This window comes from Aotus nancymaae, unplaced genomic scaffold (genome assembly GCF_030222135.1).
Source record: "Aotus nancymaae isolate 86718 unplaced genomic scaffold, 86718_ANA_hifiasm-v0.15.2.pri h1tg000010l, whole genome shotgun sequence".
NCBI classification, from domain to species: Eukaryota; Metazoa; Chordata; class Mammalia; order Primates; family Aotidae; genus Aotus; species Aotus nancymaae.
Window position 1 is genome coordinate 68,575,006 of NW_026988421.1, and position 13,181 is coordinate 68,588,186.

The 13,181-nt window shown below is 41.6% G+C and overlaps 1 protein-coding gene across 21 annotated transcripts in view; it reads right to left on the bottom strand.

The window, feature by feature from the left end:
* KCNMA1 (potassium calcium-activated channel subfamily M alpha 1) overlaps nucleotides 1–13,181 on the bottom strand; it is a 761,855-nt gene that overhangs the window by 127,897 nt on the left and 620,777 nt on the right. For all 21 annotated transcript variants that reach the window (XM_064374369.1, XM_064374367.1, XM_064374368.1 and 18 more), the window contains exons 17-18: nucleotides 12,879–12,965; nucleotides 7,071–7,147 (exon numbers count right to left, since the gene is read on the bottom strand). In XM_064374369.1, the coding sequence (XP_064230439.1) occupies nucleotides 7,071–7,147; nucleotides 12,879–12,965 (164 nt within the window). The remainder of the gene's footprint in view (nucleotides 1–7,070; nucleotides 7,148–12,878; nucleotides 12,966–13,181) is intronic.

The following is a 13,181-nucleotide window of genomic DNA, read 5'->3' on the forward strand; positions in this document are numbered from 1 at the left end:
TTCCTTTTCTAGAACTGATTTAGGTTAGAAGGTTAATTTTAGATACAAAGAGTTCCACTTTAAGTTCCCAAGGTTAGGTCTCAAAGTGCGACTTTGAAAGTTTCAGGATTTATTTAAAACGGAAGTAAGTTTCTTATCTACTCCCTGGCCACACAAAACGTCCTCTCTTCTTTGGTGTTTGCTAATTTTCTTTCTTACATAGTCACCCATTGTTCCCTTCCCAAATTCCAATTCTCAAACAAGGTTTTCCCCAGGAAGTCAATGGTAATACAAAGTAGATCTATGAGGACATCTAGTGGATCGATGTGGAAGAGCAGCTAGTTCACAGACAATTGGAACTAGCCTTTCTCCAAAAGGAGCAGAAAGAGGGCCCTGCTGTCTCTAAGAATTGAAATATGTGCAGTGTCATTTCAATTCAATGGCTTCTCACGATCCACAGCAGATGATTAGGGGTAGGGGAAATGAAAGGGTGAGAGGTCCTAGGAGATGAGCCTAGGGTCTGCAGCCACAGCGAGCACAGTGGGACTATTTCAGTGGCAACAGACAGGGTCTCCTTAAAGCCCTGCTGCAGCTTTCTCAGACTGGGAGCAGACAAGAGTGTGTCTCTGGCAAGTGTGAACACCGAAGCTACTTGTCATTCCATCTTAGGGCTCTTGAAACTTCATGCTCAATTAATTGTCCCCATAAGCAAATTTAACTCTAGGAAAGCAGAAATACAAGGCTCTAGGGACTCAGTTTACCCTCTGGCCACATCATAAGGTTCTTGTTATTGGACCAGGGCACAGAGTCCATGAGGTTATGTGGTTGCTAAGAATTTGACCCTGGGTCTCACCTTCCCCAAAGACCTAGGTCCTAGAAGTTTCACAATTTGAGAAAAAGCTTTTATGTGCTTTTCTTCACCACAATGAAGTGGATATCCAACCAATATTTCCATTATGACTTACTAGTACTATTTACAGAGATAAAATAAAAGTATTTTCCTAATGGACATCATCAAAACTATGTTTACTCCTGAGTGTTTAAAACAAAAAGATTTCTCAGAGGTGTTCTTGGACAACTTTTCCTGTATTCTCAAAGGCTGCTGTGAGAATGAGACCAGAAACCTGTTGGAAAGGGGCTGCTGAAGATGCAGCTCAGTTACTGCTCTTTCCTTGAGTCAAATGGATAATTGGCTGTCAAACTCAGGTTCTCTGCTGGCTGGCCTTTCTGAGCCAAGCCTGGAATGGAAGGAAGAATTGGATTCCATCCTATCCTCAGCACCATCTGCCTCCTGCATCAGCAACCAAATTGTCAGCCAATTTCCAATTGCAGAATCTTAATTTCCAGGATGGATTGGAAGGGGCAGGAAAAAGCAGTGCTGGATTGAGGAGCCCAGGTGGAGTATTCCAACTGCTGGGGAAAAATATTTTAGATTTCAAATGGAGTAAATTCAAGGGAAGACTGGGATGGAAGAAAAAAACATCTGCCATTCAACTAATAGATACTTTTCAGGTCACAACCTCACTTTCAAAATCAGTCCAATGAAGGAGGGATTATTTCCAAGCACAAACCCTGGAGCTACTCTTCATGTGCTCTGAAGCAACTAACATTACTAATACAAAAATCCACGGAAGAAAAAGTCCACCAGGATTTAAGGTGAGGCCTTTGATGTGGCACGGGGAATCAGAGAATCTTCTTTCAAGTCCTATAAATGAGGATCGACATCTTCACTTAGCAAAATTCCTCCCATTACCTTCTGGAGTAAGAAGGAAGGTCTTCTAGGTGGTTTTCCAAAAACAGAGGAGAAAGAAAAAGCTAGTTAATGTTGGCAGCACAGAGCACACTGAGCTAGTTGATTCTGCCCCCAATGACCATATTGTGTCTGAGGAAGGCAGAAGTATTTGGCACTAGAGTTGTTGGTTGATTGACATCATGTTTTCTCTCCAATTCTGAAGGAATGTTCAATTTAGTAGGCAACTCTGCAGGTGTGAAAGTGGGCCATGCCCTCGAGACGTGTGTTAAAGGATTCTGTCAATGAAGAAAGCCACAGAGTCAATTTTGGCAAGATTGCGCATTGAATTGAAGAAGATCATCATTGTTGTGTTTTGTTTTTGAAGTGAGCAATCTATACCATGCAAACACTGATGATTAACCCAAATCAGATGATCAACTTGCCTCTTTTTCTGCAAAGGAATGAGAGGACTGAATTTGAAACATCTTCTCCAAATTCCAGAGTCATTGGACTGAACTGTGCCACAGACTGGGTCTCCTTTTCAGTAGAGTCTTACAAACATGAGTAAAGACCCAAAGCTCAATGCTGACCTTAAAAGCTCCTCCTCAATGGCCACATTTTGTTGAGTGAGAGGGCATCCTATTCCTTGAGTAACTTAGAGGCTCAGACACTTACATTGACTTGTTCAGACTTAGACATAGCTCATTGCTGAAATGGAATGTTCACCTCAGTCAGCTTTTCTGCCTTAAACAGGTAGATGTATCTTCCAAGATGTCTAACACTCATAAAGGAACTAGGTGTATCCTACTGAGTACTGACTAAAAGAAAAACTTTATTGTAAAGCAAGGGAACTTCATAGACTGCAGAAAATAATTACCACTGTGCAAATACTTGTCTCCAGTAAGACAACTGAGATACTTATGGTCCCAAAGTTGAGTAACCAATTAATTATCTAGCAAGCACTTCTCATACAGAGAGGCATATACTGCAATAAATACATCACTCTATGGGATCTCTCTACTCTTATATGTAAAAATATGCATTTTTACATCATGGTACATATTGTGTATACATATATGTATGACAACATGGGAATATATATGCGGCAAATGTGTTTCCTTTAGGAAAGGAATTCAAGCTTAATAGCAAAGGAGACCAAGTATAATTTATCAAAGGCAAGCATGACAATTACCCCAGCTGATGAAGCATCTAGAGCTACAGTGGTAATTACTTCAGTCTAATCAGTGTCCCTTAAAAGTCCTGAGACAAGGCCTTCAAGAGAAACACACTGTTGTCAAGGTCTTATTTTCAAATGGAAAAATAAGACAGTGCCCGAAGCTGACCAGAGCCTGGGGACTGGGGTAGATGGATGGAGAGCAGGCTCCCTGTGAACTCTCCGGCTCCAGGCTACTCTGTAGACTGCATTAGGAGATGAAGGAGTTGTGGCATGATATCACTACTACATGCAACATAAATACCAAAAGTAAAAAGGAAACTAAAACTGTACAGAAAATTAAAAGAGTATCTCTTCTAGAGAAAGACAGGGGGAACTGGACTCTGGGCTGCTGGGAACCCGTTTTACTCACAATATATCACTACCAGTGTGCAGTTAAAATAGAGTAGGGGCCGTATTCCAAGGCAGCAAAGAGAAAAGAAATAAATCAAAGATACGTCAATGATTTGAAGTCAAAGAAAATTCCTTCTAACACATCAAAGTAGACATGACTTGTCCCCTAGGAGTCCACACTTTGGCAAACTTTTAGAAGCTGGGGGAAAAAATGTAAATCATTAGAAGGTTTATTATACAGAAAAAGAAAATGGGTAAATAGTAGACCCTGAGAACGTTCTCCTTGGCCAGATAGCTGAATTTGACTCTTTTTCTTGATAGAGAGCTATGAAGAAATGGAAAGAAACGCAAACGTTAAGCTATATGATCACAGGATTTCCAGAAATGGAATGTCCGCACCTGATATTTCTCCGGATGAGATGATGTGAAATGTTGACGGTTACTGAATGAAAGTGAAATGGGGAGGTTGGGGTGGAAGTGAAAGGGGAAGACTGGGTTGGGGAAGAAGGGTTAGGAAGCTGTGGGGAAGGGCCAGTGATCGTCATGAGCTCTGCCCTCACAGAATCTATCATTCCAGGGTGAATTATTAATTCCTTCGACTAACAGGTTTGGACAGATGAGTATGTGGGTCAGCTGTCTTCTCCAACTTACACAGGCAAACAAGCAATGTCTGTTTGAAGACATGGGAGTCCCCCCAGTGTGTTATTAATAATCCTAGTTTCTTCTAATTAAAGTTCATTTGCAACCAAAACGTATCTTCTCCAATTTCCTCACTTGCCTGACTTACATGGGCAGGTTTATTTTCAATAATTCATTCTATTCTAATCACCCCCTCACCCCCCAACACACATCTACATCCTGCCCTCTGTTCTATGGCCTTTTAATTAAGAAGAACAATATTTGGGCAATTCTGATTGTCACATAGCCAAGAGCCTTTGTGAGATGAAGAAGCCGAGGTTGGGGGAAGAGGAAAGAGGATGTACAGAGAAGGAAGTGAGGCCTGTCACACTGGCGTGGCTTTGTAGAGGCAGGCCTTTTGCAGCAATTGGTGCAGTGCATATGGGAGATTACATACCATACTAGCTTCACCGACTTTAAGGGAAATAAAGAGAATAAAATTATTTCAAACAATTATGTGCCTCTCTCTCCAGGATGAAGCTAAGGTCTGCTGCTGTGTATTTGTCTGGAACCAAGGTGGAAAAATAGCCTAGAGGCCAAATCCTTATTTCTTGTTTCTAGGGACAATTTAGTCTGCTGTGTTCCGCTATGGTGTCCTATGAGGGACATTCCAATGTCAGAGCAAGAGCAAGAGTCAGAGAAGTTCTCACTCCATCCTTCCACTTCCACTCTTTCCTCCTGAGAATGCTCTCCATCCAAACACCACAGAACATCTTTTAAACTAAGAACTAATGATGACATTTCCCCACTTAAAATCTTCCAATGGCTTCCTAATATAGGACTAAAACCCACACTTCTTACCATGGCACCACCCTCCCTCTCTAATCTCATCTCATACTATTATCTTCCCAATGCCACTGGCCTTTCTTCCGTCCTTCAAACACTACAAACTCATTCCTGCCTCCTGATCTTGGCCTTTGCTCTTCTCCTTATCTGGATTGTGTCTTGGCCTTCCTGACATCACCCCCAACTGAGGCCTTCCTGACCTTCCAAGCTATAAATTAGCACCACTGCAGTATTCCTCAACCCTCGAGCAGTCTCTTCTCTCTTCGTAGCACTGGCTGTCTCCGAATTTATTTACATGATCATGGTTTGTCTCCATTCACTGGAGTGAAGGTTTCAGGAGGGCATGGAATTTACCTTGTTCACCACTCCATTCCTGGAACCAAAAATAGGACCTCATACAAAGAAGATACTCAAAAATATGTGAACAGTCAACCAATATGTGAATCACAGTCTTACTATCTCCTTGATATTCTGTGGGATGAGGGTCTGACAAATATTCTGTCATGGGTTATTGGCCTCACTTTCCTCCCTTTCCCAACCCCTCACTACTTTAGTATCTTTACAGAAGAGTTCACCTCTTGTATTTGTTGTTCTCTCTCATTTGCCTCAACCCTCAGACTGTTGTGTACCTTCTGATTGAAATGATCTAGGAGATGTCCAGTCAACTCTGCTGTGTTGCTGTGTCTGCAACCAACTGAGCATGGCTGGGATGGACTGCCTGGTGAAGAAAGTCTTCTGATTCATGGAGTCTATGGGGGTTGAATGGGGAGTGAGGTTTGTTCTATGCCTTGTTCTCTCTTAGATGCTCTCCTTGGTAGGTTGTCAGAATCAGAGAATTCTTAGGTCCCAAGAAATTAGAGGCTCTTGTTTTGAGACATCAATAAACACTCATCTTGGTAAGAGTCTGGGGAAAGGGGACCAGGTGTGTTAAGTCAGTGGAAAGCAGGGGAGAAAACCCATGGGCCTAAGCTGCCCCATCCTGAGGGGATTTCTGCAGAAATTTCTCTAGACCAACGGGGCACCCCAGTGGAATTTTCCTCGTGGATTGAGGAACTTCCTTATGCTCCAGCTGAGGGATATTTATAGATGACTGGTTCTACATTTTCTGAACCCCCCTCTAGGAATACAGTGAAAAAGGTCCTTCCTTCAGTGGCATACCTCTTCTGTCTGACTTCTGCTTATGAAAAAGTATTTTATGGGATGATCTTTCATAACTGTTCTTATTCATCAGACCTAAGACTGCCCATCTTGCCTCTCCCTCCTGAAAAAATTGTGAGAGCACCCAGAGAATCAAGAGAGCCCTTCGGGTGTGCCCAAATCCCTGTATGTTGGCTGTGTGACTGTCTGCAATCTCATCCTCTCAAACCTGGAAGCTTAGTTCCTTCTTTTTGTAAAATGGGATTAATACCTCCTGCCAATTACATGGGGTTTGGGTGAGAATCAAAGCAATGATCATACGAAGCTTTTAAAACACACTCACCATAGGAAGGATGGCACTAGTATCTTTTGTTGTTTTTCGAGGGTTGAGAACAATTTCTATTAGACAATACAGCATAATTACTGCAAAAGGCACAACCTTCTCAAAGCAAAGGCCACTTAAGTCATGGTATCTTAGGAGCTCACAATTCCATGTTCTGGACTTACCCTATTTTTCTCAAGAGGCCCCAGCAGCAAACTGCTTTAGAAGGGACTTGAGACAGGATATGCCAGAAACAACTGAGCTGGGTCCAGTCTACCCCAAAGAGCGATGGTGATCGAGGTCGACCTCTGGGACAATGGCAATATAAGCCCTTTGACAATGGAAAGTTCATTTCTTGGGGGCAGTCTGAGGATATCACAGTTGCAAACTTTAGCCTGTGGTATTAAAACTGGCAGGAATTCCAAATGGAAGGAGTCAACTCCCACTTTGGAGATCAAGGCCTCAGATTTAGTTTCTCTCTCAACCCTACATAGTCGGGGGTCCCCAATCCACTGGAAATCACTATACAAAAACACTTTGTTCTCTATGGCTTAATTCTCCTCCTTATTATCCACCGTGCTTGTCTCTGTTACACTAGACGCACCTACTGAGTCACCTCTAGGGTGAAGAAGCAGGGACTAGGCATGGGGTTCATTCCCAGGTGTTGACGGTGGTGATTTTTCATCCCCTGCTCTAACAAAGCGAGGACAGGTATTTATTTCCTATTTCTTTAAACCGCTGGGTGAAACATAAACATATTCAAGAAAACTCTTGATGTTTAGTTTTTCTCTAATAAGGAAAGGGAAGGAAAAGGAATTTGGGGAATAGGAATGAGAGAGGGAGGGGACCGGGAGAGAAGCATTACTTACGCCGTTTGCAGCCACATTTTTTTATTCTTTTGGGATCTGTGATGTCATCATGACAGGCCTTGCAGTAAAAAAATGCCCTGGAGAAAGAGAATGGAAAAACTGACACGTTTCATAATCCACCCAAATGAAATGAGTCCCACATTTCCTCCATGGTGGTGCCAAATTAATGAAACACGCCAGCATTAATTTCCTTTCATCTTTTGAAAGGTTTAGACATTTGCAGATGGAAATGTTTGTTGCAAGACCATTTATTTCAAACATAGGATTCTGTGATTTGAGTTAGTGCTCCTTTTCATAAACTTCCATTTGCAAAGGAACTGGGAAAAAAGTTGCTGATGTGACGCACTGCGTCTCCTCACTCGTCTTTCATTTTTGAAAACAGCCTTTGATGCTGCTCGTGGGAACATGTGGGCAATGAGTCCTGGGCCCTTGGTGGGGAAGTTAGATGTAACACCAAAAGTCCCACAGTTTGGTCAGATACATATTAGAGGGAGCAGAAGTGTGTTGTTTTCTCAGTCAAATAAAAATATCAACCTTGTCACTCTGAAAGCACCTTTTCTTGTCAGCCGAAGTGAGAGAGAGTTGAGGAGGGCAGGGAGGGAAAAACGAAAGACATGAGTCAGAGGGTTCCTCTGTCAAACCTCCTCCGGAGGTTCATAACTTATTTAACTCCAAAGCTCGCTGGACCAATTCCCATGCTATCCAGCCCTGAGAGCATGCACTAAATGAGGGTTTTCTTCTCACTGTTGGAGCAAAGCTCAGCTGACCACTGGAAGCGGGTGAGTAGAGGTTATTGAAGGAATAGGTGGGTAGAAGGAGAATGAGATGAAGCAATAAAAAGAAAATCCCCTAATCTGACTTAAATGTCTATGGGTGATTCCACAGTGCATTGGCTGTGTCAAAAATATTCTGGATAAGAAAAAAGATCATTCAAGCACTATTTGAAATCACAGTGCCTAGAACAGCACCAGAGGCCTGTGCCCTTTCAGTACCGGTAGGAGGTGATAAAATTCACTGGAACAACTGTACAACCTTCTGGATCCAAGAACTAACAAAATCCCTGGCTTGGTGCCTTTACCACTCCCAACAGGAGATTGAATGCCAGATATAAACATGACCTTTTCTTGACCAGGGCTGCAGAAATAAACACAATTCTTGACCATTTGATTCCTAGGTTCCTTTTTATGTTTTCACAGGACTTGGATTTATAATTGGCACCCACTGGAAACCAATGTTAAGACTTTTGGACCTCATAAGCCAAAATCTCTGGGACTCAGTGTCCTCATCTGTAAACTAAAGAGGTTGTCGTGGACTGCCCAGTCATTCCATGCTGGGGCTCAGCCAGCCCCAGGACTTCTGAATCCAAGTATAATGCTTGCTCTATCCTAGCAACCTCTCCACTATTTCTTTAAATGCCAGCTGTCATCTATGTCACAAAAAAATAAAGAGAAAAATAAATCCTAGCTGACTGTTGACCTTGAGAGGCAATGTGGCTAAGAACCCAATCAGTCTACCTTGGCACAGGAAGAATGGGAAAGGAGAAAGCGTCCAAGTTGGGGAAAGTAACCTGCCTCCACTTCCTTTGGCCATTTTCGCTCCCTCTTTGGTGCTCTTAACACATAATGATAATAATGGTAACAATCACATAGCTAACGTTTATACAGCACAGACTACAAGTCAGGTGCGGTATTTTATAAGCATTAAACGTATTTGATCCTCAAACAACCCTTTGAAGGAGATATCATTATTATTTCTGTTTTACAGGTAAGGAAACTGAAGCACAGAGAAGTTAAGTGACCTGCCCAAGGCCAGACCACTGAGAGTACCAAAGCCGAGATTGAATTCACATAGCCTGGCATCAGAGCCCAAGGTCTATACTACAGAGATGATGAAATGATGATGAGCCTGAATAGACTTGTGAAAAGATAAAGTGTGCTTACCTCATGAACGAAGGTTGGATTCTTTTTAACTGTTAGTTTTTAATTGACAAATAATAATTGGATATATGTGTAGTATTCAACGTGTTGAAATTTGTATACAATGTGGAATAGCTGAATCAAGCTAATTAACATTACTTGATATATACATTATTTCACATACTTTTCACCTTTTGTGGTACCAACACTTAAAATCTACTGTCTTGGTCGGGTGTGGTGTCTGACACATGTAATCCTAGCACTTTGGGAAGCCGAGGTGGATGGATCATGACGTCAGGAGTTCAAGACCAGCCTGGCCAAGATGGTGAAACCCTGTCTCTACTAAAAATACAAAAACTAGCAGGGCATGGTGGCGTGCACCTGTAATCCCAGCTACTCAGGAGGCTGAGGCACGAGAATCAGTTGAACCCAGGAGGCAGAGGTTGCAGTGAGCTGAGATTGTGCCATTGCACTACAGTCTGGGAGCCTGGGTGATAGAGCGAGATACTGTCTCAAAAACAAACAAAACAAAACAAAACAAAAAACCTGTCTTTGCAATTTTCAGGTATACAATTCATTTTTAACTATAGTCACCACATTGAACAATAGATTTCTTGAACTTATTCCAGCTGTCTAACTGAAATTTTATCTTTTTGGTGGACATTTCCCCAATCCCTCCGACTCCCAGCTCCTGGCAACCACCATTCCATTTTCTGCTTCTCTAAGTTTAACTTCTGTAGGTTCTACATGTAAATAAGACTATGTGATGTTTGCCTTTCCATGCTAGGCTTATTTAACTAAGCATAATGTCCTCCAGGGCCAGGTAAGTAAGGTTAATGAGTGAAATGAGGCCAGGGCCGGGGGGTGTCCATGGCGAGCCATCTATGACTTCCATTTTATAACAGATCCAACCTCTTTATAAAGTGCCTTAGGAGCCAGTCAGCCTCTGCCTCTCTCTAACCTCATCTCATACCACTCTCCCCACAACTATTCCCTAGCCACACTTTCCTTCTTGGGGTCCCTAGCCACACTTTCCTTCTTGGGGTCCCTAGCCACAATGAACTTCTTCCCAGCCCATCTTCTCTTCCCATCTGATTCCTGCCTGATGGATTCTTTCCCCTCATCTCAATCTCTGCTTAAATGCCATCCCCTCTGAGAAGCTTTCCCTTATAACCCAAATCAGTGACCCAGTTGCATTAATTCTTTTACCATTAATTTTAAAAATAGTGTAATTCTTTCCTGTCTTGAATGTGAGCCCTGTGAGAGTTGGGACTTCTCCCCATTTTTCACCACTGTTTCCCTGGCGCCTTGTATAGAGCCTTCTAAATGTAAATGACTTACAGACATTTGATGGGTGAATTAATGAGTGAGTTTGAGAATGCTTCCCAGTATTGTTGGGTCTGCCAATTTTTTCAAGAGAAACCAATAATAAGGATTTTTATATAAAAGCTCATAACTTTTTTTCACCTTGGCAACTCATTTATTTTTTAAAATTGTGACTCAAAAGAATCATATGTGCAAGCCAAATTGAGTCACTGAGCCACTGTTTTGTGACTCCTATATTAAAGGATATGTTCCAAGGTTATTTAAAAAGGAAAATATTTGGTGGCAAGGAGGAAAGAGCAAGTGCCCAAATGTCCATCCTCAAGTGACCTTCTTAAGACTGCAGTGGGATGGTTTCACTCATCATTGTCTAAAACACTGCATCTGAAAGTTTCTATGAGCTAGAATTCATTAACTTCTTTTGTTGCTTTTTTGCAGTGGAGGGTGCAAACTAAATACTAGATCATCATAATCCACTTTTCCATTTTTACAAAACTTGTTCAGTTTCATCCAAATCTCCAATGTCCTTTCTGTGGTTTTCTGCAGTCTTCATCTATTTGAAATCCCCTAACTGACAGCGTTTGCTCTGACACATCACACACCATGGAAAATTACAGGCTGGTGTTGTAGCTGATTGTGTCAGCATGTATTTGTGAATACCATAAAGCACTGAAATGAGACATATTGCACTCCCTAATATAGGAGGTAATTTGTTTTTTGGACGGCCTGGTATTTGTGACATTCATTAGTGAGAGATGCAATAGGAAATAGAATTACACAAATGGGAGTTTCACGTTATATTTGCTATCTGGGAGGTATACATGATATATAGTGCTCCTGTGCTCCCCAGCCTCCTGTACTTGGTGCTGAGATGCTGTTTCAAGCTTTTGTGTCTCACAGTCTGGACAAGGGCACAGGCTTCTTCTCCAGGAGACATGACTGGAGCAGGGAAAGAGGGAAGGTTCAGTCTAATTTCCCTTCTCAGGTACATCCAGTTCTCAGGACACACTTGGAGAACAGGGAGATTCCATGAACTGAGTAGGGAGATATTTTTCTCCAACTGAATCATGGCAATCTTTCCCCAATTTGCAGAAGTAAATTCAAGTTATTGGAGAGCTCAGTTTTAAGAATTCTTTTTTCTTTCATCAGCCCATATTTTCTTTTTCCTGAAAGCTTCTGTGGCCAGTATAGCTTAGTTTGCTAGAGCGGGTAGGGAGGAAGAGGACCGTAAGTATCTGTGGTCACATGTCATCATTCTGTGCTCAGCGTGTCAGGTTCACCCTAGGCAAATAATTAAGAGTGCAAGCTCTGGAATCAAACTTCCTGGCTTTATTACTCACTGGCAGCGTGGTCTTGGGCAAGTTAGTTAGTCAAGTTGTACCTCAGTTTCCTCATATGTAAAGTGGGAAATAGTAATGCTACCTATCTCATGGGGTTGCTGTGAGATTTTAATGAGTTTTAGATACAGAGAGCCTGGTACCTAGAATACTGCTGTCGTGTAATAAACCCTCCTATGTAAGAATGTGTTAGTATTATTAAATTTGTCAGAAAGAGAGTGGGTTTTAGAAAAGGAAAGACCAGTTCCAATCTGGGCTCTGCCACTTATTTCTGTACCTCATGGCCTTGGACAAATCACTTATTTCGATTTACAGATGAGGAAACCAAAGCTCTGTGTGTTTAAGAAGACTTACCTTCCAGGGTTATTTTAAAGAGCAGCAATAAAGAATGCAGCACACTTAGCACAGGCCTGGCTTTGACTAGGAACTCATTCAACGAAGACAATAGGCTTATATAAATAATGATAGACCTTCACAATTAATAATGTATTTAAAATATTTTATGGAATGTTATCGTTGAACTGAATGACCTGTCTGACCATTTGCATCACATTTTCTGCTAGAAAATTTCTTCAAGTTCATAGGATAGAACCAAATACAACAATAATCCATGTTGTGCTGCAAAGGACCCTGTGAATTTCTAGGCTGCTTAAACAGGTTTAAGGAGATGAATAAAAATGTCATGACACATGCAGGCCGATGAAATCCTGTGCTGCACCTACAGTGGCATGACAATTGAAGCTGACAACTTCGGCCACTTACCCAGGAGGCCACAGATAGAAATAGAGCCAGTTTCACATTCCATCTGAAATTAATCCAAACCTCTTGAAAGTCTATTTGGCAGGGACAGTAGAAAACTGATAATTCTCAAGTAAATTTCTCATATAATACAAAGAGCACTCAACAAGGAGCCAATTGTCTTGTTATGTTATTCTGGGTCATCAGAAATCAGGATGACCTTGAGCAGTCATTCAATTCTCTGAGCCCCCATTTTCTCCCCCATAAAATGAATGAGAAGATAACTAGGCTCCTTAGTTCTAAAATTTTATTATTCTCATTCAAAGATATGGAATTGACTACACGAACAGGAGTCCATGGAAGTTTTTGTTACACCAATCGATGCCCATAGACAATGTTAAGGAGTTTTGGGGTTATGGAAGTCTGCCTACTTCTGTGGGTCAAGGGGTCTATGGTTGGGCCAGAGAGAAAGCCAGATAAAAATAAATTCTTACCTTTTAACTTCTTTGGCATCACTTGCGATGAAAAATCCTAAAGTACCTTCTTGGATCTTAAGATGATTTCCAGGATTAATTAATATACTGCTCAGTAAAAAAAAAAAAAACAAACAAAACAAAAAAAAAAAAACAGAGAAGACACATTTGTGAGGTCATGTTCTGAATAAAAAATTTGAGGCTACACCATACTGTTGTGTTTATAGGGGGCCCACTAGTCTAGTGCTTTCCCCAAAGATTTTTGTCCAAAGCCCGATGTCCACTGCCCCCACACATTTAGTTGGATAATGCCATCATTAAGCA